Here is a 27,266-nt window from a genome sequence, read left to right as displayed (position 1 = left end):
AGGAGGAGGTTTCATGACGCATTATTACTTTTAGTATGGTACTGTGTTATGATGCTGTATATGGTTTTGTTCCTGTGAGGCACAGGGAAGTCTCAGTGTGTTGCTCACTGAGTCACCTGGTGGCCACATTAGAAAACAACACAATGTGAATCTCCTTCAACTGGACAGAGTTCTTAAACTGTTGTCGGAGCTTCTACGTAACAAACTACATTGATTAAAAAAAATACATAAGTATAAGTAACGGAATATGAAGTTTTTATTTGTATTAATAAACATGGCCCGTCTATAAAGTGTCCAGGTTATCCGGGCCTTCACACATTGTCCTATGATATATAAGTTAATAATAGTACATAAGTATTTAACCGGGCGATTGACTGCCCGCCACCCCTGGCACGAGTGAGTATATGGAATATTTGTCCGCTGATGGAAACAGAACTTGTGGAATGCATTTTTGTGCGCGTCTCGGATGTGACTGAGACGAGCTGTGTGAGGTAAGAGGCCCAAGCTCCGCCCCCTTCGAGCGTGCGTCTCGAGCTTCTCATTGGTGCAGCCCGCACCTCAGGAATGTCCCTCCAGCCTTCAAATAGCCTCCACTTGCGCCCTAACAAGCAGTCACTCAGTGCAATCGAACTTGTGAGCATCATTTGGAATAATAATTTTTTTTTTTTTTTTTAAACTTACAATTTTTGACGTGAGCCTCCAGAAGAAAAGACGGGATAAGCAATCACAGAAGGACATCCTTTTTTAACTTAACTATTTTTGAGGGAGTCTTCTGTTTTGAAGGTTTGTAAACTTTTTTTCTATCGTTTACCTTTCTTCACAAGTGACAAATTTGGCTGTGAATTGAATTTGTGATTTATCCTTGTCTTGACTTTAGCTTTGACTTGAGAATAAGCGATGATGCTGTGCGGCATCTTCCTCCTGTTGATGCTTTGGAGTTGTGAGGGTGCAATATTGGCAGGTGAGAATGCAGAAAAAAATGACTTAAAATGAGTTGAATCCGCATTTCCCTTTCATAATGTATATAAAAATGTGTATGTGTCCATGTTCTACAGAGACTCGTGATGACAACAGTGTTTACGACTTATTCGATCTGGTGCGGGTAGACAAGAGGCACAATGGGGTGACTTTGGTCAAAGGGGCTGACCCTTATAGCCCGGCGTACAAGGTTCTGAACGCAGACCTGATCCCCCCGGTCCCCGACAGCTCCTTCAGGGACCTTATCGACTCCATTCAATCGGAGAGGGGCTTCATCCTCCTGGTCAACCTGAAGCAGTCCAAGAGGAACAGAGGAAGCCTCCTGACCATCGAGAAGAAAGATGGCTCAGGTCCCCTGTTCGAGATCATCTCCAACGGCAAGGCCAACACTTTGGATGTCTTCTACTCCACCGGCAACCACCAGCAGCTGGTGTCCATCGAGGAGGCCCAATTAGCTACGGGACACTGGAAGAACATCACACTCTTCTTCCAGGACGACCGCGTGCAACTCTTTGTGGGCTGCGAGGAAATCAACGTGTCCGAGATGGACGAGCCCATCCAGAAAGTGTTGTCCCAGGAGCTGGCGGACATGGCCAGGATCAGGATTGGGAAGGGAGCAACAAGGGACAGATTTATGGTAAGGACTCAGTTGAAGTCTTCTCTTTACTGCTGCATACTTGTTTGGAACATTTATTTAAAATGTTAAATCTTCGAAATCTTTCTTACAGGGAGTGCTTCAGAATGTGAGATTTGTCTTTGGGACATCCCTGGACAGCATCCTGAGAAATAAGGGATGCCAAAGTGGAGGTAAGGCTTCAGAGTATATTGCACCAAGTCAGGTGGAAGACTGAGTGACTGTGAAGTGATCATTAAAATGGGAGGGGGTTGGGGGACTGAAGAGCACACCTATTTTTTGATGTGCAAAACCATATTATTGATCCATCGCTTTGTGCTCCCACCTGCAGCTGCCTTGACTGACGTCATGACTCTGGAAAATCCAATGAACGGCTCCAGCCCCGCCATTAGGACCGACTACACCGGCCACAAAACCAAAGGTGAGACACTGTCTGATACTTGGTGGATTTGGTGTCATTTTGTCCAGCTTTTTACTTACTGTCTCTCACATGAGATAAAAAACTTAAGGGGCCAGATAGAGCCACGCAGTTAATTGCCCCAAATTCTGGAATGTACCTTCTTTTGAGCTCAGAGCTGCCTCTTCAGGGGTCATTTTTAAAAAGCTGTTAAAAACATTTGTTGTGCTTGGCATTCCAGTAAAACTAGATTCTTTTGACTTCCTGAGTCCTCTCTGTGAAAAGAGTATGGCTTGTCAGTCATACTTAGAAGTTTGGTAACTGGGTTCTCTCCGCTCCACGCAGATCTACAGTCGTTCTGCGGCCTCTCCTGCGAGGACATCGCAGGCCTATTCAAGGAGCTGCGAGGACTCGGCATGGTGGTGAAGCACGTGACCAATGAGCTGCGTAAAGTGGTAAGCACTGCAGAACCGCTCCTCGTCTATTTGCATCCAAGTTAGCGCATTCCCAGTGCCACTTGTCGCAGTCGCGGCAGCCCGCAGCCAAGTTCCTAATGAGAGCCATGTGAATACACAACTATGTTGCTTATATTTGCATTGCTTGACTAGAGTCAGGGTATGTCTTAATCATTATGTCGGATGGTGATTCATTTGTGCTGGAACTTTGGCAAAGTGAAAGTTTTCCATCCTTGGCACCCCTCCCCTAAGTCCCCTCACTCACTCTAGTCCTATTTTCCCCTGCAGTCTGAGGTCAGCGCCGACATTCAAGAGCAAATCAAGAACCGCAGCAGTGTTTGCATCCACAATGGAGTTGTGCACAAAGACCAAGACGAGTGGACCGTGGACGACTGCACCGAGTGTACCTGCCAGGTAAGTCAAGAAACAGTTGTGTTTCCGACTGCCGATGCCAACACAATGTGAACAGCTTAATGAAGCACCAGCACAAAAGAGTTCCTTAAAACAAGCATGGAGGACATTTTCCCTTCATGAATGTCAGGGTTATGATTTATTTCAACAGACAGTGTGAAGGCCCTGATAATGGTCACAATGTTGTAAAACGCAACAACTGATATAAAGAGCTCATTATTCTTGTACTAATTTGACTGTACCTCCAATTAGAACTCTGCCACTGTGTGTCGAAAAATCTCCTGCCCTCTGATTCCCTGCACCAATGGCACCGTGCCTGAGGGAGAGTGCTGCCCCCGATGTGGAAATCGTAAGTTTTTCTTTCTTCCAATACACCAATTGTTGTTGTGACTTTTGGCTTGTCACAAAGTACAGTAATTATACATTATAAAACCAGTTTATTTATTTTCTTTTATCGTATTTTTTACAACACAGTGCTATTCTTTTTCTTTTATTAAAAATGCTGCAATAGATTAATTTCAATTCATTTCAATGGGGAAAAGTCATTTGATATGTAAGTAAAATGAGTGACGAGCTTGGTCTTCCTGCCAAAATGTCATGATTTTAAACCACCATCCCTCTTACAGCAAGTGACTCTGCAGAGGACGACTGGTCCCCCTGGTCTCAGTGGACCCGTTGTTCGGTGACTTGCGGTCGGGGCATCCAGCAGCGTGGACGCTCTTGCGATCGCATCAACAGCAACTGTGAGGGCACCTCAGTCCAAACACGCGACTGCTTCCCCCAAGAATGTGACAAACGCTGTAAGTGAGACTTCATTTAAATTTGATCTGCTGTAGCAATAAAGGATGAGGAATGAATGGTGTTTCTGGCATTCACAGTCAAACAAGATGGAGGTTGGAGCCATTGGTCTCCCTGGTCTTCATGCTCTGTGACCTGTGGGGAGGGGGTCATCACGCACATACGCCTCTGCAACTCCCCGACACCCCAGATGGGCGGCATGGACTGCCAGGGAGAGGGACGGCAAACTGAAATCTGCCAAAAGTCACCTTGTCCCAGTAAGTTCAATTTCATAAACAAAAATACTTCCACAATCTAGAACTACAAACTGATAGTTGTATTTTTGTAAACTTTCAGTCGATGGAGGTTGGGGCCCTTGGTCACCATGGGACACGTGCACTGTTACATGTAATGGAGGCATCCAGAACCGTAAACGTCTCTGTTCTGATCCTGCTCCAAAATATGGTGGAAAGGATTGTATTGGTGAAGGTACCATGTCTCAAGTGTGTAACAAACAGGACTGTCCCATTGGTAAGGACACAGACTAACTCTGACTTATTTTTAAGTTCTTTTTGCGTTACACAACACCAAACAATTTTTCCTCTGCAGACGGTTGCCTCTCCAACCCATGCTTCTCTGGCTCAAAGTGTATCAGCTTCCCTGATGGCTCGTTCAATTGTGGCAAGTGTCCACTCGGCTACACAGGAGACGGCATCACCTGCAAAGACATTGATGAGTGCAAGGAGGTCCCCGATGCTTGCTATACACACAATGGAGTCCATCGCTGTGAGAACACGGAACCAGGTTACAATTGCCAGCCATGCCCTGCTCGTTACTCTGGTCCTCAGCCCTTCGGAAGAGGAGTGGAGCAGGCGACTGCGAAAAAACAGGTTTGAATTATTATTACTCAGTGCTTGTTCTTGACCAGTACGTTAGCTGTTTCTGTTTTATTAAGTTTCTGAGATGTTTTGTTTTCAGGTTTGCAAACCACGTAACCCATGCAAGGATGGTAGCCACAACTGCAACAAAAACGCCAACTGCATTTACTTGGGCGTCTTCTCCGAGTCCATGTTCCGCTGTGAGTGCAAGCCGGGGTATGCTGGTAATGGCCATATCTGTGGAGAGGATACTGACCTGGATGGTTGGCCCAACTCTGACCTGTTGTGTGTGGCGAATGCTACCTACCACTGCAAGAAGGTAACCTCAAACTACTTCAGAAATCCAAAAGGCTACAAATCCATGACAAAACACCCAACCATAACTGCTTGTGTTTTTGTTTTGTTTTTTCTATTCAGGATAACTGCCCCAACCTTCCCAATTCTGGTCAGGAAGATCATGACACGGATGGCCGTGGTGATGAATGCGACAACGATGATGACAATGATGGTATCCCTGATGATAGGGTGAGTAATCCCAACAGTGTATTTTATTGGTTTAACACCATGCCTTCCCCACAGACCAGACATAGCTACAAATCAGCCTTACGCACACCAGTAGAAATGCAAAGGTTTATCTTTGTGTGTTTGCTTGTTTGAGTAAAAAAAACAACAACAACAATATATTATCACATATTTACTGTCAATAATTGAATTGCATTTTGTTGATATTTCCTTAGGACAACTGCCCAAGAGTGTACAACCCTTCCCAATATGATGCAGACAGGGATGATATTGGTGACAGCTGTGACAACTGTATTTTTGAGTCAAACACTGACCAAACCGACACTGACAATAATGGGGAGGGGGATGCCTGTGCTGTGGATATTGATGGTGATGGTAAGTGACCAATTCCAATTCCAACATTGTTATTATGTTTCAGAGCTTAAAGAAACATTAGCTTGGTCCTGTAGGCTAACACAAATATGTGCTTCAACTCAACAGGTGTTCTGAATGAGAATGACAATTGCCCATATGTTTACAATGTGGACCAGAGGGATACAGACCGGGACGGGGTGGGAGACCACTGCGATAACTGCCCTCTTGAACATAACCCTGATCAGGTAAAGTCGGTTCTCAGCTTGCACTTTTACATTATTTGCTTTTCAGCAAAGACCAATGGCGTGCTGTGAAAAAATGTCAACAATCCGTCTGGAAGCCATAAATACTATAAATTGACTTTAAAGAAAGAGAGGAATGTGTCAGCCTCATCCAACTTGGACTTAAATGTGATTTGAGGATCTCAGTTCTTGTTTGGATGCCTGAACACAAGAGTCTACTTTTAAATTCCATCCAGAGAATTGCCTCTCATACTAAGCAGTAACAATCTCACAGTGTTTGGGCCATTAAACTAAGAATCCCCCTCTCCAACAGACTGACTCGGACTCGGATCTCGTGGGAGACAAGTGTGACAACAACCAGGACATTGACGAGGACGGCCACCAGAACAATTTGGACAACTGTCCTTACATACCCAACGCCAACCAGGCAGACCACGACAAGGATGGAAAGGGCGACGCCTGTGACCATGATGATGATAATGACGGTATTCCTGACGACAAGGACAATTGCAGGCTGGCCTTTAACCCCGATCAGCTGGACTCTGATGGTGAGTTACTCCTTCAGTCACTTCTCTCACTTTTATCATGTATTTGAATGTCTGTGTCTCATATTGTATGTTTCGTTTTAGGTGATGGCCGAGGCGATGTGTGCAAAGATGATTTCGACCAAGACAACGTCCTAGACATTTATGATGTTTGCCCAGAGAACTTTGCCATCAGTGAAACTGACTTCCGCCGATTCCAGATGGTTCCCCTCGATCCTAAAGGCACCTCCCAGATTGATCCCAACTGGGTGGTCAGACATCAGGGCAAGGAGTTGGTACAGACTGTCAACTGCGACCCTGGCATTGCTGTTGGTACGAAACTACATATCCACATGCCTCTCTCTCTCTCTCTCTCTCTCTCTCTCTCTCTCAGAGAGAGAGAGAGGCACTTAGAAACCACGTAGGACAAAACCTAAACCATCTCCCCTCCCAACCAGGTTTTGACGAGTTCAGCGCTGTCGACTTCAGTGGAACATTCTTCGTCAACACAGACCGAGATGATGACTACGCCGGTTTTGTGTTTGGCTACCAGTCAAGTTCTCGATTCTACACGGTCATGTGGAAGCAGATCACACAGACCTACTGGTCTCACACTCCCACGAGGGCTCAAGGCTACTCGGGCCTGTCTATCAAAGTGGTCAACTCCACCACCGGCCCCGGTGAGCACCTGAGGAACGCACTGTGGCACACTGGAGACACACCGGGACAGGTGAGCATTCAAATTGTTGACTCAAAAGGTCCTCTTAATTAAAGATTGGAAATCATTTTACCATTTACAATGATTTACAGGTTCGTACTCTGTGGCACGACCCTAAGAACATCGGCTGGAAGGACTTCACCGCCTACAGATGGCACCTGATCCATAGACCAAAGAGTGGACTGATTAGGTAAGTTGTGAATGCCAAGATAGAAATCCTGATATGTTCATGAATTTAAATGATCTCACACAGATTTTTCTTTGGTTTTTAGAGTGGTGATGTACGAGGGCAAGAGAATCATGGCCGACTCTGGAAACATCTATGACAAAACCTATGCTGGGGGACGACTAGGGTTGTACGTCTTCTCTCAGGAGATGGTTTACTTCTCGGACCTTAAATATGAATGTAGAGGTAGGATTTAAAATGCATGTACATTACGTTAGGTCTTTGTGAAACATTCAAGATTACACTCATGTCTGTTTTCAATTTCTTTCAGATGCATAATGCAATTAATAAGACACATCCTGGCAGAAGGACGTCTCCCAATTTGACGATACAATCCCGGCAATGCATGTTGGAGGAAAGATGAACAAAAGCAGTAGCGTGAGGTAATGTGACCTCAGGACTCAAAAGCCAAATGAAAGTTCAATGATACTTCTCCACCAAAATTCATATTGCGAGCGCAGCTATGCTCAGAAGAATTTGCCCTTCCTTTGCGGCCGTGAAGGGGGGACCACATTTATTGCTTTGCACACCTGAACTTTGCTGGTATCCCTCTGTAAAGGAAGGATCAAAGGGAAATTCCTTCTTGTTTTCATTTATTTTCATCCTCGAGCATTAATGTACAGCTGCTGTGGACTCTTATTCATTTTGAAGAAAGCAGTAGGAGAACTTTCTTTGACTGGGGGAACATTCCTCATCGAAGGAGCCATTGAGGGACCGTGGACAGTTTGGTATGACTGTTATAATCTACGATTGTAAGTGTGGTTTGAATGAATGTGCACGTGTAATAGCTTCCAAAAAGTATGACAAGAAAGCGCTATTTTTTTTTTCGCCATTCCACTCAGTCACCCCTCCAAACCTTATTATAGGTCTTCTACATAGGGTTGGCCAAACAGTCGAACTTCTCAGGTTAAGAGCACAAAAAGGAGAGCACAGGGCCCAAAGCTAGTATATTCTGCAATGCTTTGGAACTATGATTTTTGGCAAATAATATGTAGTGTATCTATGATCTTTTATGAATATATTAAGGGACTAAATAGTGGGAAAGGGCATACTTATTGATCGTTAAGAATCAAATCGATTGTATGGTGATTAATTGCAGCTTGGAGCAACTGAAGCAAAATGGAGTGCAGTAATGCAATGAGCAGAGGCGCTGTTCAGTTTCAACTAGTTGGTCTCAAGGAGTGGAATGACATCATAGATACAGCAACTCCTCCTCTGCGCAGTATTGTTAACAGTTTAGAATTTTCCCTTTGAAATTATTTAAATTAGTCCACACTCCATTAAATGTCCATCCCTGGTAGAAAGAGAGAGCCAAGACAAATGCGTTGTTTTTGTTTTTTAACTCAATCTTACCCTTCCAAGGAATCAACATTAGACCCTGGACCATGTATGCGTGTGCACAGCATGCATGACAGGTGTGCCTGAGCTTGTGTGTGTATTTTTGAAAAAGAAAACACAAAAGGATGTCCTTTAAGTACAAATATTACCTCATGAATGGTTTTTGTATTGAGGCCAACAATAGACAAACAAATCACTTTTCCTAGAACAAATTTAATGGCTTAAATTTTTTTTTTTTGCAAAACTGTACTTTCAGTCATGTGCTGTATATAAGATATTTTTCTAGGGGAGAAAGAAAAGAAGCCCAAACAGGAAAAAATTAAGGAAATGTCTTGATTATGTTGTCCTATGTGTATTTTCCAGTGCCTTTGTTTTGATAAATTATTATGATGTTGAAGTTATGTCATTTGTGTAGATATATGCTATTTAAATAATTTATCTCGAAGCGTAGCCTCGTGAAAACGCTTCTGTCTGTATAAAATCATTTGCACACCGATACGAGGATGCCTTTTTATTTTGATGATGCTTTTCCATAAACATTTGTACCATAGTTTGTACCAAAACAGTGATGTTTATACTCCTACTTGTTATTTTATGATGTCAAGAGAAAAATAAACGCTTCCAGGAAGAAGTATCTTTCATCATCTGTGGTCTTTTTTTTTTTTTTTTTTTTTTCCGAGCGCCTGTCAGACAAAAAGTTGAATAGTTTTGAATAGTTGGATGGATAGTTCAAGACCCTGGATGTTATATTTACTTTGATTGAGATCTCATCCTTACAAAAGCAAAAGGGAGTCGAGCCATGCTGTGTCAAGCAACTGGAATCCATTAGTTGGGTCTGCTGAAGTCTTTGAGAAAGGGAGTATCCTTGGGAGTCAACAGCAGGAAAACTCACCATGAATAATAACACTCTGGAACAGCACATTCATACAGATATGATTACAAATCACAGAGGCATCTCTTTAAACTTTCGAGCGCTACATGTGATCAGCAGACGTTGAGGAATTTAGCACGCCACAGAGATAAATTCACTCTCTCTAGTGCTGTCAACTTGACTTTCTGCTTCACATTGTCGCTGAGAGGAATGTGCATTAAAATTACGGTTTTCTTAAAAAAAACATTCCAAAATTGATTACTATCTATTTAGCTGAGTCACAAAGCCAGTACTGCTAATAAATGGGATCTTTAGATCAGTGAGCAACAGTCGAATGCTGCTTTTCCACCATTTAGTTCGGGCTGGTGGGTTTCCACTACAAAATTATACAGCTGAAAAAAAACGAAAGCCATGCTGCATTGAACGCTTCAGTCGGAACGAGACAACATAACAAAAAACAACAAGGGAGAACGAGGGTTTCTTGTATTTACTATTCAGAATGACTGTGGTAAGGGGCTCAGCAGGTAGAGTGGGTCGTCCAGTGACTGAAGGGCAGCTGGTTAGAATCCCGGCTCGGACTGAGATAGTGTAGATAAAGCACTATATAAGCGTAAGTGCAGTCCATTTACCATTTAAGAATACATTTAATTGAAAAGGAGACAAGGCCACAAGAAAACAGACAACGCAGCAAAGTGGAGACTGTAGAGATAATACTACGCTCGCCGAACAAGTCAACGAAATTGAAAAAAAAACACCCGGACTCACCCCTCATTATTCTCGGGGACTTTAACAAAGCTAAACTCAACCACGAACTCCCTAAATACAAGCAGCACATCGACTGTCCTACCAAGGAAAATAATACTTTAGACCACTGCTACACTACGGTAAAAAACGCATACCATGCTATACCTCGTGCAGCCCTGGGCTCGTCTGATCACTGCTTAATTCACTTAATACCGACGTACAGGCAAGAACTTAAATGCGCGAAGCCTACAGTGAAAACAGTGAAAAAGTGGACCAATGAAGCCAAGATGGAACTTCAAAGCTGTTTAGATGCACAGACTGGAGTGTCTTTGAAAATTCAGCTGGCAGCCTGGATGAATATACGGACACTGTCACATCCTATATCAGTTTCTGTGAAGAGGTTTGTGTACCAACAAAATCATTTCGCACATTCAACAACAACAAGCCGTGGTTCACTGCTAAACTAAGGAGGACGCATATCAGAGCGGGGACAGGGCCCTGTATAATCGAGCTAGAAACCAGCTGACTAAAGAAATTAACATTGCAAAGAGAAACTATGCAGCAAAGTTGGAAAAACAGTTTAGCGCAAACGACTCTAAATCAGTCTGGCATGCATTCCAATCGCTGACTAATTACAAGCGACGATCCCCCCAAGCTGAGAACAATAGCACACTAGCCAACGACTTGAATACCTTCTACTGCAGATTTGAAAAGGACAGTTTCACACCACACACCCACCCGGCCGCACCCGCGACCACAATCACACCTCTGACTTTGCGTTAACCATCCATGAACAGGATGTGAGACCTGTGAGGCCTGCCATCTGCCAGTGGATTTACAGCTTTCTGACGGGCAGGACACAGCAGGTCAGGCTGGGGGAGGCCACCTCATCCACACACAGCATCAGCACTGGGGCGCCCCAAGGTTGTGTCCTCTCTCCGCTGCTCTTCTCTCTCTACACGAACGACTGCACCTCGACGCACCCGGCTGTCAAACTCCTGAAGTTTGCAGATGACACCACTGTCATCGGCCTCATCAAGGACGGTGACGAGTCTGCATATCGACAGGAAGCGGAGCGGCTGGAGCTGTGGTGCGGCCGACACGACCTGGAGCTGAACACGCTCAAGACTGTAGAGATGATCGTGGACTTCAGGAGGCATCCTTCGCCACAGCTGCCCCTCGCGTTGTCCAGCTGCCTTGTGTCAACCGTCAAGACCTTCAAGTTCCTGGGAATTACAATCTCTCAGGACCTGAAGTGGGCAACCAACATCAACTCCGTCCTCAAAAAGGCCCAGCACAGGATGTACTTCCTGCGGCTTCTGAGAAAGCACGGCCTGCCACCGGAGCTGCTGAGACAGTTCTACACAGCGGTCATCGAATCAGTCCTGTGTTCTTCCATCACAGTCTGGTTAGGTGCTGCTAAAAAAAAGGACAAACTCCGACTGCAACAGACAATCAAAACTGCTGAAAGGATTGTCGGTACCCCCCTACCCACCATTGAGGACTTGCACGCTGCCAGAACTAAGACAAGGGCGTGCAAAATCCTCTCTGACCCTCCGCACCCCGGTCACCAGCTCCTTCCCTCAGGTAGGCGCTACCGATCAATGCAAACTAGAAATAGTAGACATTCCAACAGCTTTTTCCCTCTTGCAATCAACTTCTTAAACACCTAACCTATAATTCCATTACAACAAGCTGGCAATTTTTTGACTTGAGTTCGTTGTCACATTTCTGTGGGGCCAATTATGTATTACTCGTGCACTCACTGTAGTTGTCTCGCCATGCTGCACTATTTGCATATACTGGCCACTCATGCCAGAGTAGCATCTGCTCCATTTGCACACTGATTGAGGAGTATCTGTAACATTTGCACAACCAACCTTGTCCCAGATTATCGCACCACTTGTCACTTTAAACCGCATACACTCCTTGAAGTCTCAGCGCCCTTTGCACAATGGTCATTGCACCGGACTATTGCAATATTAGTCATTCGAACTGCTCTAAGTGCTAGAGGACTCTGCATCTTTTTGCACAATTGTTTTTTGTCAATGTCTTTATGTCTCCAAAGTGTTCTGTAAATTGACTGTCTGTTGTACTAGAGTGGCTCCAACTACCGGAGACAAATTCCTTGTGTTTTGGACATACTAGGCAAATAAAGATGATTCTGATTCTACAGTTTACGGGACTAAATCTAATCGTGTGTCACCCAAACTTTACAAGGACCAGGCAATCTGCTGAACCAATGAGCAGCTCGGTAATGATTTACGTCACCTATATGGAATCAACTTGAAACATGGATGAGCAGGTACTACACATAGTACCTCATAGTACCTGGTAGTATCCAGTGAAATAATACAGCATGTATTGCACCTCTCACCCTGTGACTTGGGTTTCTGGTTATGTCCCGCCTTTCCCTGCAGTGTATGACTGTCATTGGCTGGCTTTTCAGTCACTGTCCATGCAATCATTAGGCCATGTTCAAGCCACTCATTGTAGCAGCGCCACTGATTGGTTGGTCTGTATGTTAATCACTCAATGGAGGGAGGAGGGGGGGGGGGGGGAGGGAGGGCGAGAGGGAGAGAGGAAGTGGGGTAGGGATGGATGGATGGAATGATGGATGGATGGATGGATAGATGGATATAGAGAGATTATGATAGATAGATAGAGAGATAGAGAGATAGAGAGAGATAGATTAGATAGATTAGATAGATTAGATAGATTAGATAGATAGATAGATAGATAGATAGATAGATAGATAGATAGATAGATAGATAGATAGATAGAACTCCGGATATGCGCACTGCAAAATGGCATGAGGGACCTGCGGTCTCGGGTGGCGTACCCTTTCTCTTCCCCAAAGTCAGCTGGGATAGGCCCCAGGTCCAGCTCATCATTAGGGCTAGTGGTATACAAAATGGATGGATGGATGAATTAACTTTTTCCAATGGAAAAGCGTTGAGATGAAGTAGAGTTCTGTACAGTAGGTATGGTACAGAGGAAGGTCTGGCCAAATAATCCAGACAGTCGAAGAATTCAGCATGTCTCTTTGTATAGAGACATTAACACTTACCTCATTCTTGCCATGCTTAGCAAGCCACTCTTTACCCACCACAAATACGCTTCATCCCTCCCCTCCCTTTGCATCCTAATAATACATATTTGTGAATCTAGGCAAATCGTATCAACTCAGATCAGGAAAAAAAGTGGTTAGCTTTCTTCTATGAGCGTTTAGGTTCCTTGATAGAAAAGGTTATAAGAGTCAGCTTGTAGTGAGACTCTCTGCCAGGTCCGACCTCATAGGTTCTACCTGGCTGACATGTTTTCAATTCACAGGAATGTGAGATTCTTTCTACTGTCGGCACAGGGTCACAATGTGAGGTGAAGAGTGAGATGAACCGGGCCATCACTGTCAGCCAGGTGCAGCGTTACTACTTGCACTGGGCAAGCACGAGCAAACAGAAACTGACAAAACAGAGACAAAAAAAATATATACATATCTCAAGAAAACCTGAAATTAGACACCCCCCCCCCCCAAAAAAAAAGAAAATGAAGGTAGAGAAGTGTCACACAGCTCTAATCAGACCTTTGCAGTTGATCACATGTAGAGGCAGGAATGAAAAGAATGTATTCCATTAAAACTGTTGGTATGACTTTTGGTCCTGTGGATCTGAGACCATCAATTCCCTGTGGACTGCAATGGAAAGATTCTGAGACCAGAATACTCAATGATTTGGTTTAACAACGTCAATGTTCTGTCCTCATCTACACTATTCAAAAAAAAAAAGTTAAGGATACTGTATTTGACTTACGGGTGAAATTTCAGGCAGGACAAGATCACTTTTGCAGGTGAACTCCATATGACCTTCTCTAAACCTTTGAATGCACATTCAACTGTTTAGTATTTCAGTTGTTTTTGCTTAACTTTTGAGGATTTGAAGGGTAAAATTCACAACAGGTTTGATCCATGAATTGACCATAACATTTCCTGGTTCCATTATAGTTGGTATTCAAACAGTACTCCTCCTCATGCTGTTCACATTTTAAAATCATGAGACCAAGATGACACCTAACAATTGATCAACTGTACATTGCCATTGCAAGGCTTCTATCAGGACATTCTCTGAAGGAAGTGGCCACTGAGTTGAATTTGCAGAGATTCAGAGAGACTAGAAGAGTCACAGAAAGGCATAGAATGGATCAAACACCTGTTGTGTATTTTGTTGTTCAGTTCCTTGTTAGAGAATAGGAAGTGGTGCAAAAAATACTTAAACATTGAACAGTTGGACATGCAAATGTGCATTCAAAAGTTTAGAGAATGTTAAATCCTCCTAGTTGTGGCAAAAATACTGAACCATTGAACAGTTTAGACAAGGCAAAATTAGGTTCACCTGTAAAGACTGGAGTGTATTTCAGGTTCATCCCTTTTTTTTTTTTTCAATTTTTTTTTTGCGTGTGTGATACTTTACAGCAGCTTAATACTCTTATTAACCGCCTGCTCATGCCGTAGATTTTTTAAAGTGGAGGATCTGATATGAAAGCATGACAGAAAAGCTAAATGGAATGTTAGTTGTACGTAGCAGCTTCAAGCACATATTATATACAGCTTATATTTAACTGCTTATATTCAAAAAGACTGTACATCATTCAGGTTTTTACGAGTTGAAATTGTATATTGTGACAATGAAATACAGTACACCTGACAATCTCGCTGCTACACATGCTTCCTATTCGACAAGTCAGGAAGCGTGACGTCAATGATGGCACGTGGTTTGACGGACATCTTGACAGCTGGGCCTCGCGTGGAGGAGGTCCATGTCTGTGTCAAGCTTCTTGCTCTGATTCTGTCAGCTCACAACCATCCAGCAGGCAAAGTAACTGCTCCTCACTGAGGCTCTCCGGTTCGCTCTGCACACAGACACAAATATATACAATCTGTTGATACAGACTTTTACGAACACTCGGACACATACGTGAGCAGTCAAAGAATACATCTTACACGCCTGTTCTTGCTTATAACAAGAGTAGACACTAGGTACTTTCCATCTTCTTTCAGCATCCTCCCTAAATGTGCTCCCTCGGCAGACATTCTTCACCGGGCATACGCTCAGCTTTTGACTAATCACCACAAACTGTTACTTGATCTTGGATGACCCGGCCTAGTTTATTTATCATAATAATGTATGGCAGTGAAGTGGATGTTCCTTTTTCTTAATCCAAGGAAAATACACTCCAATTGATGTAAGCCTTGTTAGCTGTTGGATTTATTGTAACTGAAAAATGTGACTCACACAAGTAGCCCTCTGGCTATGCATGTGAGTTTCCTTCAGGCCCGCCGCACACCGAGCAACTCGGTTGAACGTGACTGCACTGGGCAATCCCGAACAAATTACGGTTGGCGACTCACACCTTGATTGACCCTTGCACACATACCAACTCACTGCAATGGAAAATACTGTGACAACATTTTATACTGTACTATTTTATTTTTTAGTCTACCACAAACACGGCATGGTTGTTGAGGAAGACGCGGCTTGCCTGGTGGCACGGTACTGGGCGAGAAATAAAGGAGAAAGTGTGGATGTTTGAGAGGCTGTTGGCAACGATGGCCCCATTCACAGACAAGCACCGCTTCACACACGCTTTTTTAAAAGAAAATGGGTGGGTTGAATCAGCATTCAGCATGAAAACTGTGCCTAAATTAGTTCACAAGTTAGTTCGGTCCTTAGTTGGTAAGTTAGTTAGTTAGTTAGTTAAAAAAGAGTGACACCTGTGCAGATGTTTTCCCCGCTTCCCTCCACCGCACCCCCACTGAAGCAAAAAAAAATAAAATAAATCACATTCCTGTGTCTCATCTATGCCAACAAGCTGCAGCTATTACTCTTCATCGATCACGTGCACACGGACCACCCTGTGAAAAGTAGCACGTTTTCACTTTTTGAGAGACATCCCCCCCAATAGGATCCTGCCCCGTCCTCCACAATTTAATGACAGCCTTCGGGTCATGGAGACTTGGCCCGTGTTAGTCATTTATGACCCCCTCAATTACCCAGACACTGTATATCATTTTCTCCACAGGCACGAGTCCACAGGCACCGGAGGACGCATTCCAGTCTCAATGCACCCTCCCAAGGCACTGCCACGTTTTTGTCCTTTGACACGCAAGGTGCGCTGTGGACTTGACCTTCAACACTCACTGTATATTTGTGCATGCATATTTTATATTTAATACAGAGCAATGATGGTAAAAAGCACACCAGAGAGAAAAGAGTATTGTCATCTACCTAAGTGGTTAGTGCCCCATTTTATTCAAATCAAAAAATTAATAATTGATGTTTCAAGTTGTTATTGTTGACCCACTTGGAACTTAGGCCTGGCAACGATGACATTAATTGTCACACGGAGACATACAAAAGCATTGTTCAATTAGATATGTTAGTATGTTCACTCTCTGTGACTAGGGCACTAAAAGCGTCCCAGTGACTGGGCATGAAATTCTTTTCAACATTGCCAGTTGTCCTGGCCAAGGAGAAGGACTCAAAGTTCAAGGAGCGGTTACATGAGACCATTTTAAATTGAAAAGGCTGCAGTTGGGGCTTTTCGTTTAGATCAGTGATTCCCAACCTTTTATTTTACATTGGAAACATTTCACAGCGCACAAAGAAACAGAAATGGAACAAAAGTGGATCGACATTCACTTATGTACTTTTTGCCATCTAATAGACGAGCATTTCTTTGTTCTGGCTGTCACTATACATCACATAGATAGACGAACGAAGATACATTATATGTTGTAAATAATACTTTTCTCACCATCCATCCATCCATCCATTTTCTGAGCCGCTTCTCCTCACTAGGGTCGCGGGCGTGCTGGAGCCTATCCCAGCTGTCATCGGGCAGGAGGCGGGGTACACCCTGAACTGGTTGCCAGCCAATCGCAGGGCACATAGGAACAAACAACCATTCGCACTCACAGTCATGCCTACGGGCAATTTAGAGTCTCCAATTCATGCATGTTTTTGGGATGTGGGAGGAAACCGGAGTACCCGGAGAAAACCCACGCAGGCACGGGGAGAACATGCAAACTCCACACAGGCGGGGACGGGGATTGAACCCCGCACCTCAGAACTGTGAGGCTGACGCTCTAACCAGTCGGCCACCGTGCCGCCACTTTTCTCACCAATTATGTGAAATTTGATAATTTGCCACAGCACACCTAAAGAACTCTCAAAGCACACTAATTATCATGTGCACTAATTATCATAATCATGTGGCACATTAGTGCCACATGACACACTGGTTGGGAATCACTGGTTTAGATGACAGCAAACTTTTAGGGGATGTTTACACAACACTAAAAAAGTAAAGCCTTTGTACATCCATTCCTCAAAAAAAAAAAAAAAAGTATAAATGTGTTCAAAAAATGTTTTTATATGCTTTCTAATATCAGTCTTTGCCGATTGCAGGTGGCTCTAGATCGTATCCCTTGTGATGAACATTGTCCATGTGTGCGGATCTCATTTAGTTCCCATTTTTACGAGATGACTGTCATGTAATGATTCAAGAACCAAGAATAAAAAAAACTCAAGAAGGATTCTTTTTTCACTGCTGTTATTTTAAAAGATGTTGACCTCTTCTCCGTTTTCCTCTATACTATAGAGCCAGATAATCTTCCAAAAGCCTTTTCACCAGCTCTCAATCCAGTATCTCTTACAAGATGAAGGTTCCAAAGAAAACACACTACATGTATGTACCTCCGGATAGCACCCTCTTTCCACTGGAATTATCGCTAAGACAGGAACAAATATGTTGAGTCTGAAAGCTTCACGAGGAAACGGATGATCAGAGCAGCAGAAGATAACATTTAGTGGCCTTTGTCTCATAGCCACAATTCTCCAAGCATCCCAATAATGCTTCCCTTTGAACTTTTTCCCTACCACCTGCTTTCCAGAACCAGAACCAGCGGGCCCTGTGGTATTGTGTCCAGCTGCTAGACAGAAACCATATGACCAGAGACTGTCTGGTTATTTGGCTCTCATGCGTGGAGCATCAGAGAAACCCTTTTGTTTTCTGTTGACAAAGGAATAGATGGTGATGAAGCTATCCAGTATCACTTTGAAGCTATCCAGTATCACTTTAGTGGAGGTATGACAAAGGTGCAGTAGTTCAGCCCACCAGCGAGCCACCCCACAAAAGGCTCAATGACTGTATCGCTCCTGAACACACATACAACGGCGCAGGTTGGCTTTACACAAATGTTGAGCTCGGCTTTCATGGTGCCAACTTAATAGTCAACACAGCCCTGTGGCCACTTGGACTGAATGCGCAGGGCAATATTCTAGCCATGTGCTCCTCTCTACACATGTGGAAATCCTTACAAAGGAAGGCCAACAATGCTTTCTTCATTGGCAAACACATGATAGAATCAAAGATGGAAATATGTCAATTGTCAAGATAATGCGATTGGTCTGGGGTACCTCATTTTTTTCCGTAATCCAGTTATTGTCAAGAGGCTCAGACGCCTCGTCCTCACTTCACCTCAGCACTTGAGCAATATTTCACCGCAGGAATGATCCTTTCATAAAAGTTGGTTTTCCGTGCGGGAGAAAGGCGGACATACTTCTGTTACTGGCTCTACATGTGCTGCGGTCCTTGCTTTCGTTCAAAACAGAGAATGATAGAATACCTTACAACCACCATAATCCACTGGGCCACCCCCCAGGACTTTTGCTGTGTCAGCAAAACAACTCTTGCACTTACTCGGTGCAATGAACCGTAATTCGTTCAATTTCAAAACATTTCTTTTCCCAAAAGATCAACTATGATTGCAATAACGAATTCTTGTTCTTCTTGTTGTCGACTTAATGTTGAGTTCGCCATATACTCCTGTGCAGCCATGACAGATGCGTATGTGCCATTCTTCGACATCATGTGTCCATTTCTAGATCAGATATAGTCTATGTTATTATTATATGAATACCGCTCTGAAAGTGTCAATCATAACTGAGTTTTATTATCTGTGTAGAGGCAGATTTTTAGATACATCACTTGTATTAAATCTCATTAGCTTGTGCAGGTGTACTTAATGGTCTGACTGGTTGGTGTTCATTTAAACAAAACATCCAACATTAGGGTCGCGGGAGTGCTGGAGCAGCTATCATGTTGGTTCTGTCTCATGCAAATAAAATGCCAAGTGCAGCTTTCTTTACCAGGGCGACCGGGGACAGCACTTGGGTGTCGTGATGAAGCGAGGACAACTCAATGCTCCTCCGGGTCCAGACTGGAAACGCTCAAAAGCAAAGCCACCACTGACTAATTTAACTTTACCCAATTGTTTCCATAATATGTCCCCTTTGAGTGACTCATAAAAGCTGTATTTGTTTGTCCTTTTATCTTTCAATAATGCAGTGCAGCTGGATGCTCTAGTAATTGTTCCCGACTTGTTTCCTCACTGTCACATATGATTGATGCACCTGCTTGAACAGTGAGGCCGAAATAGACGAGCACAAGCACTCTTCAGCGTCATAAGTAACCGACCATGAGGCATGTTTGAGGCACTAAAGGATTCATCCATCCATCCATTTTCTGAGCCGCTTCTCCTCACTAGGGTCGCGGGCGTGCTGGAGCCTATCCCAGCTATCATCGGGCAGGAGGCGGGGTACACCCTGAACTGGTTGCCAGCCAATCGCAGCGCACATACAAACAAACAACCATTCACACTCACATTCACACCTACAGGCAATTTAGAATCTCCAATTTTGGGACGTGGGAGGAAACCGGAGTGCCCGGAGAAAACCCATGCAGGCACGGGGAGAACATGCAAACTCCACACAGGCGGGGCCGGGGATTGAACCCCGGTCCTCAGAACTGTGAGGCTGACGCTCTAACCAGTCACCCACCGTGCCGCCGCACTAAAAGATTATGTTGATTTATTTTGCACTTGCTGCACGGCTGTAAGATGTATTTTGTTTGTTGTATGTTTGTTATTTTTCTTTTTCCACCCAATGTTCAAATTAAAGTAGTTGGGAGTTCTGAGTGACAAAACCAAGAGGAAAAAAGGGGCCTCTTATTGCGGCGTGTTAAGTGGATGACACCCGCAGCAATTATTTTGGTTGTATCTATTAGAGTGGTATCCATTTGAGTAGAGGCATGGTAGCTATTAGAGTAGAGGCCATTATTTGAGGAAATTTGGTAAAGAAGTTGTTACTGTAATACACGCCTGTGAATATTCTTATTCATCCTTCTCAGGGCAATGAATTGATCGCAACTCGACTGTTCTGTGTGTCTTAGAAGACATGTCACCTCTCATCCGAGCAGGCTTCATCATTTCATGCAACAAGGCTTTGTTAGGACGCACTAGCCAGTATTTGGAAACTATAAGTTGGAGCATAAGTAGTTGAGTTTTCCACACAAACTGAACTGAACTGATGAAGCCTGCTTGGACACCACACCAAATAAAACCTGAGCATTATTATCTTAATAAAACATTATTTTTTCTTAAAACACTGTTGTCATGACTCAATTAGATTGTGCAGGCCTAACTACTTTTGTAAGAAAACATGGACAAAACTTCCCAGAATCGTTATATAACAATAAAATAACGATACGGTTTTGCAGAATTTTGGACATCAGTAGAACTATGCATAAAACTTGCAACACACTTTAATACTTTTCACATATTACAAGATAATGAGTTTGAGTTATGGCTGTCATATTAATCAACTTTATAGCTGTAGTAGATTTAGTAGTAGATCCTCCCAACTCCAGAAATAAATCTTCTCAAACAAACAAGCCTAGATGCACTAAACTAAACAAAGTCAGCACTTTAATCATTAGCGGCCGTATATACAGCACAGTGACACCCAGTTTAAATGCAAATATCTAAAGACAGGAGCAGTTAACAGAATGGTGGGAGAAAAAGAAAAATCTTAATGAAGCCAAATATAGGTTTTGGTTGCATGTCATGACGGCTTGTTTGAAGTCAGGCTGTGACTGCTACGTCCGCGTTTTTATTACCCCTTACATCTTTTATTTGCACATTAGTCATTCATACATCACGCCAGGGTTCGTCAGCATCAAACCATATGTTTGATTAAGCAATAATATTGTTTTTCTTCTTTAATTATCATTTGAGCATGTTGAATGTGACTACTCAAATATGCTTTATGAAGTTCAAAAATCATAATATAGGAAGAAAACAGGTGATATGTTGTTGAAGACCAACAAAGTCAGATTTACCTTCCTGGAATACTTTTGGAGGCCTAAAGGTTTTTCACCATTTGTTTTTAAAGCCTTGTTGTTTTGCTGTCTGTAACTACAGTCTTTGGCGAGAGAGTGGCCCTTCTTTGGTAGTTGTAACTCTACTGAAGGCAGCTAAAAGCTGACGGAGCTCCAAATGGTTTCCAGGGAACATGGTGGAGCTCGGACATCATGTCTCAACTAAGAATGCCAGAAAGGCACAAAACACAATGTTGGACAAAAGGATGTCAGTGGCTCATCCCTGTCTTTGGATGCTTGACCAAAGCAAACTTAAGAAATGTAACAACTGAGCTTGCTGAAAAATGATACAAAGAGAAAAGAGAAGCAGTGGGTTTGTAGTGACACAAATGCTGCACTGTTTATTATCATCCTCACTGAATATGAACTTTGTGCTTGTAATAATTTGTCATGTATGTGCATGAGATAAACAAAGAAGGGGGTTCTAATTAGAAACACAGGTGGTGTGTTGATGAAGTGCATTTTTGTGTTGTGAGTGTGTGAGAAAATATGGCTGCTGCCAACTCACTGTCATCTCCTGGTCCTGCTCCAGAAGGTCCAGCTGCCGTTGGATCTCCAGGAGCTGCATCTCCTGCATCCTCCTCTCCTTGATCTCCTGCAGGACCTTCTCTCCTGGCTGAGGGTCCCCATCATGCCTCGGGCCAATGTCCGAGGCACGGTCCTGATAGACAACAGACACACGAGTGATTGTCACGCAGAGCCAACGGTCGGCAAGCATGCGGACGTACTTGGGCGCTGTCCTAGAATCACACTCCCAGCTGATGGCTCCCACATTTGGGAGCCGATCCATGTAGCAGTTCATCATCATTAATTTGAGTTGAAAGATTCAAATTGCTTCAAGACTTGCGACATGCTCATTGCTGTGGCTCGCTGCTGCTTAGCAAAAAATCACATCAGGTACTCAAACAAGAAGCATACCTCAGCCACAACCTCACATAAATCACACGTGTTCTTAGTTGACGACGTCAAGCTGCAAGGAACACTGTGGAAATGGCTAATAGGACACTTTTTACTCACAGGGGCCTTTCTGCAGACATCTTAAAAATAACAAACCTATTGAATGAATTGTGACAAATATATATCACTATAGAATTAACCGTTCTCTAAGGGTAAGGCTGTCAAGCTTTCATAACCAACCTGGGCTTCCACTGTCTGCACTCCTTTTGAGAAGTATCAGCCACTCCTTTGAGAAGTACTATTTTCTGACAAAGGAAATTTCAGACAGAAGCAGGCAGCATGGTTTTGAAGGTTTACGTCCACAATATCAAACTGACACCAGGAAATAATGTGAAACAAATAAAGATGGAGAATAACCCATAAAGATCGTACAAATCAAATTATCTGACAATCATGACAGAGGACAATATTAAGTAACACTGGTTGCAAGTTCCAAGGATGGTAACTAGACCTCCTTCTAGTAGCACAATGTTAGCATTTTGAAATAACAAATAAGATGTACCTGGTAATGGAAAATTGCAGCTTTATCCTGAATTTGCCTTTATCTGGATTTGTGTTGGGTTTTAGAAATGGAAAGAAAAGAAAAAAAGAAAACTTTTCTCTTTGGATAAGATGTGTTGTTTGCGCAGGTATACCAAGCACATCATTTACCATATTATTATTTTTAATAGCACTCTACATATCCCAAACAATTACCAAATCTAGAAGGATTTGGCTTGAGAGGGAACGTCGAAGGTTGGAATGTCGCTGAGGATCAAAGCAATACAGATACAGGAATTGATTGCTTAGAGGGAGAATTATGCAGCAAAAGCCACTAAATATTGACCCAAAAAGCATTGGTGATTGGACCAAAAAAAAAAACTAAGGAATACTCTGATGTCCGGTGACAAGAAGAGAACACGCCTCACTGGAGAATGTTAGCAAATAGTTGGAAGGAGAGCTTTTAAGTGGATTTATTCCATGTGGGACAAACACAATGGAGTACTGTCAGGAAGCTCTACCAGTGGCGTGCAAGGACGAGTTTGGGTGGGCATTAATATAGAAGTCCTCCAGTCCTTATTGAAGTATTTATGGGTCAAGTTAGAAAATGGAGACTAGTCAACAAGTAACTTACGGTTGGATGATTGTTTGGACCTCTAAAACTATATATACAATAAAAGCAATGACTGGGTCAAAAATGATAGGGTCAAAGAGGAAGCTGTCAACCACAGGGTTGTTTTGGAGTGTCACTTGGTTGAATTTCAAATTGGTTTTTTTTGTTGTTTTTTTTAGTCTGGCACACATTCTATGAAGCTAAAATTTATGGATATTAGATAAAATGCAAACATCTCAATCGGACGCTGCATACAGCTAAATAATCATTGAAATAAACCCAGACAGAACTTTGAGCACTTGTGAACATTAACACAGTTAAGTTTTGTTTGAACAGGAGACTGAAAATGATTACCCTGTAATATGACTACAAGACTAAATACATTCGTACAATATGGGGAAGCGGGGTGGGAGGAACATCCTACCAGTCGAACCTAAGTAAATGTGAAACTATATACTGAGGCCTGAGTTATCTCTCATCGGCTCATCTCTGTCGGTGGAACTAATGACAGCTTCTATCTAAGGCTTATTTACTTCACTGGAGTTATCTTCTTCATCAAGACTGCAAAATCCGGCACCAAATTCAGCTCAGACCCGTCATGAAAATATAGTGTTCCCACTATATAAAAAAAAATTTTTTTAATTAAAAATCTAAATTTAAGTCTGTTTTACCACAATACTCGCACCACTAAATACCATCCATTCATCCATTTTCTGAGCCGCTTATCCTCACAAGGGTCGCGGGAGTGCTGGAGCCTATCCCAGCTATCATCGGGCAGGAGGCGGGGTACACCCTGAACTGGTTGCCAGTCAATCGCACGGCACATACAAACAAACAACCATTCGCACTCACATTCACACCTAAGGGCAATTTACAGACTTCAATTAACTTACCATGCATGTTTTTGGGATGTGGGAGGAAACCGGAGTGCCCAGAGAAAACCCATGCAGGCACAGGGAGAACATGCAAACTCCACAGAGGTGGGACCGGGTAATGAACCCCGGTCCTCAGAACTGTGAGGCAGACGCTCTAACCAGTCGGTCACAGTGCTGCCACTAAGTACTTGTTTCTAAACAAAAATTAGAAAAATTAATAAATAAAAAATCATTCAATCAAAATTTGATTTGGAAATGACAGTGGACCCACTCGAACTCATGAACTTTGGCTGCAACACTGACATTGGGTAAACAACACAGAGATAGTTCAACTTTGTATTTTGACTTATTATTTCTATATAAATATACATACTGCTACAGTATAAGTTCAATTTGGTTCAAATGAGTGTCATACAATGCAAAAGAGGTGATGTATTGTATTTCCACAAACAGTGGCCTAATGCTCTTATAGAAGACGTGCCTCAAGTAGTCAGTCGCAGGTTGTGTGGTCCACTTGGACAAATAAATGCCTCTCCCCAAAAGACATTGGGACTTTAGACACCACCCCAAGGTTAATAAAATATCAACTGGTCGGTCATCAAGTCTATCACAGGGCACAAGAGCCATTTTTGCCATAAAGATGTAATCATTTACTATAGAAAGTGCGAAGATTATGGAAAAAGAACAAATGACTGTGACAATATGACAGCCGCAGATGCAGTCATGCAGAACAGAGAGGTCACAGGATGGTGTGTGCTTGGACGTGGTGAGGAACAATCTCCAGACTCTGACCTAATTGTGGGACTTTTTGGAAATAGTAATAGGACAGACCTCTGTACAACCCCATCAAAACAACAAAATGATGGAATATCTTCTGAAAGAATGTCTTTCATGCCTGCAGTCACGTTCCCTGGACTTGTCAAGATGCATTGAGGCTGCTCTGGAAGCACATGGTGGTCCACAACTTACTGACACATGTTGTTTTCCTTACATTTGTCACTCGTTCGTACATTGACACCGGGATTTATTTTAAATCTCTCTGGTCTTTAGCCTGTTTGTTGCTTTGTTCTGTAAGAAATAATAAACACATGTTTACATTCCTTGTCAAGGCACTGGCAAATCTGAATAGATTAGTCTGTGCAGTTGTTCCGGCTAAATGTAGTAATGATTCACAGGTTGGAGCGAATATCAGTTTTTGACCTTAACAAACTCCAGAGGCTGTTACCATACGTCACAGCATTTGTTCTTCTTTAAGAAGCTTCTTGACATGCTTCTCCGGTAATCACACCACTAACAGGATCTGGGTCACTGGACTTTTGGGAGGTTTGAAAAATATGTCAAACACGATTAAATTTGTCAACAAAAGTATGTCACACTAGTGAAGAAATGTCAGATAAATGTCTCGGGGTTTGGGCTGCTGAGCCCCATAAATTGATTTAAATTGCCCTATTGGAAGAAGAACATTTTAGAGGCTCCAAATAGTCCTCAACTGCAAAATCCATGTCAGGAAAAACAGAACGGGATCAGTCATGCAGGAGGTGACACCGCCTGAGAATATGTAGTCACGTTACCACAAAACTCATTTTACTTTCCCATAATATGAGGGAACAAAGACAGCTTGCCAGCCATTATGAAGCAAGAGCAAATAAACAAGTCAGTGTGCTACTTGAATCCTTTTCAGAAGATTAAGTAAACATTTTTCACACTCATGACCAATTTTAGCAACATGTTCCACACAGGAGTTGTCACTGTGACAACTGGATAAAAAGATGCAGTGGCTAAATGATGACGTACCGTATCAAAAGACAAAACAAAACCGTACCGTATCAAAAGACAAAACAAAACCATTAATGGTGATGATTATGCCAAGGAGTTCAGTTTTATTAGAAATGTGTTTCCAAAGTTTTTAATTATTTTAGTTAACCTTTATCCATGTAAGGCAATTGAGAACAGATTCTCATTTGCTGACAATGCTGACCTGAATAATAATTTTAAAAAAGAGAATATTGAGCCAAGGAACATATTTCACATTAGAAAAAATTATCATGGTATACCACCAAACAAAAATGTCACAAAAGGTGGATAGACATTAAATATGTACTTCTGCCATATAGTGGAAGAGCATTTAATTGTTCTGCCAGTCGCTTTACATCACTTGCATAGTGAATAAATATAGATTATTCGTGGTAAATGAATAATTTGCAGGAGATCAGAATAATTCTAATACATCTCTCACAACATGGCAAACTGGTTGTGAATCACTGTATCAGAAAACAAGGCTTTTGCCAAGATCAAGGCCCAAATTGCCATCAGTACCGTTACACAGTCCTGCGGGTGGTGGTAAAGCACAGAATTAAATGTTTAGTACTGTTTAGTGCGATTGTTGTCAAAGCAGGGGATGGAGCCTAGCCTAGCTAACGACACCCACCCGCCCGGAATTGAAATCCCTTCTTGGAGCAACAATTGATCTCACCAGCTATCTCCTGGATTCTTGGATGTATACAGACCTGGCATCAAAATAAATGTTCCTCTGGAAAATGATAGCTTTTTTTTTTATTTTTTTTTTATTTTTTATTTTTATTTTATAATCCTACTAAAACAGAAACACACAAAACATTAACACATGCACTCGGCAGTTCTCAAATGCCCCATTTTCATTTGACCTATATTTCTTTTGCGTCAATCATTAGCTCGATTTTAAAGTGACACTGTGGTCTAATGTGGGCCTCTTCTTCAGTGGTACATGCTTGCCAAAAACAACTGTTGCATTCAAAACAAGAGTAGAGAATACGCTTGGGACAACTCACTATTTAGGTTAGGTGTTTTTAGGCATGAGGTGTTTGAAGGTGGTTCTGTAGAGACAAAAGGGCGAGATGACCCTGTTTTCACATATGAAATAATCATTGTAGTCAATATGAAACATTTGTATAATGCTCAGTCTTGTTATGTGAGTCATGATTTTGGACCACACGGTATGATTGAAATATCTGTCTTTGGC

At 42.7% G+C, this 27,266-nt stretch overlaps 2 protein-coding genes across 7 annotated transcripts in view; one reads left to right on the top strand and one right to left on the bottom strand.

Moving 5' to 3' along the window:
• Positions 1 to 607: 607 nt before the first annotated feature.
• On the top strand, positions 608 to 9,098 carry LOC133487979 (thrombospondin-1-like). Its single transcript, XM_061795339.1, has 22 exons — positions 608 to 783; positions 878 to 961; positions 1,056 to 1,615; positions 1,707 to 1,785; positions 1,944 to 2,033; positions 2,355 to 2,464; positions 2,753 to 2,878; positions 3,128 to 3,224; positions 3,502 to 3,675; positions 3,754 to 3,930; positions 4,010 to 4,183; positions 4,262 to 4,542; positions 4,631 to 4,849; positions 4,948 to 5,055; positions 5,268 to 5,427; positions 5,533 to 5,651; positions 5,962 to 6,196; positions 6,278 to 6,505; positions 6,631 to 6,902; positions 6,983 to 7,080; positions 7,163 to 7,302; positions 7,388 to 9,098. Exons 2-22 carry the CDS (start codon positions 898 to 900, stop codon positions 7,393 to 7,395), a joined length of 3,519 nt encoding a protein of 1,172 aa, XP_061651323.1. The 5' UTR covers positions 608 to 783; positions 878 to 897; the 3' UTR covers positions 7,396 to 9,098.
• A 5,620-nt stretch (positions 9,099 to 14,718) lies between these two features.
• The window catches only part of fsip1 (fibrous sheath interacting protein 1), a 31,183-nt gene continuing 18,635 nt past the window's right edge, over positions 14,719 to 27,266 (bottom strand). For all 6 annotated transcript variants that reach the window (XM_061795197.1, XM_061795202.1, XM_061795199.1 and 3 more), the window contains 2 exons: positions 21,852 to 22,004; positions 14,719 to 14,974 (listed from right to left, as the gene is read on the bottom strand). In XM_061795197.1, coding sequence (XP_061651181.1) covers positions 14,891 to 14,974; positions 21,852 to 22,004 — 237 coding nt within the window. In that variant the 3' untranslated portion in view covers positions 14,719 to 14,890. The remainder of the gene's footprint in view (positions 14,975 to 21,851; positions 22,005 to 27,266) is intronic.

Source organism: Phyllopteryx taeniolatus, chromosome 13 (genome assembly GCF_024500385.1).
Source record: "Phyllopteryx taeniolatus isolate TA_2022b chromosome 13, UOR_Ptae_1.2, whole genome shotgun sequence".
Taxonomy (NCBI): domain Eukaryota; kingdom Metazoa; phylum Chordata; class Actinopteri; order Syngnathiformes; family Syngnathidae; genus Phyllopteryx; species Phyllopteryx taeniolatus.
This window is presented reverse-complemented; position numbering and strand designations above follow the sequence as displayed.

Coding starts and splice junctions, on each gene's coding strand:
- LOC133487979 (XM_061795339.1), top strand. CDS start 898: ATGATGCTGTGCGGCATCTTCCTCCTGTTGATGCTTTGGAGTTGTGAG. Junction 4,184..4,261: donor CAAACAGGACTGTCCCATTG/GTAAGGACACAG, acceptor TTTCCTCTGCAG/ACGGTTGCCTCTCCAACCCA. Junction 6,903..6,982: donor CTGGAGACACACCGGGACAG/GTGAGCATTCAA, acceptor AATGATTTACAG/GTTCGTACTCTGTGGCACGA.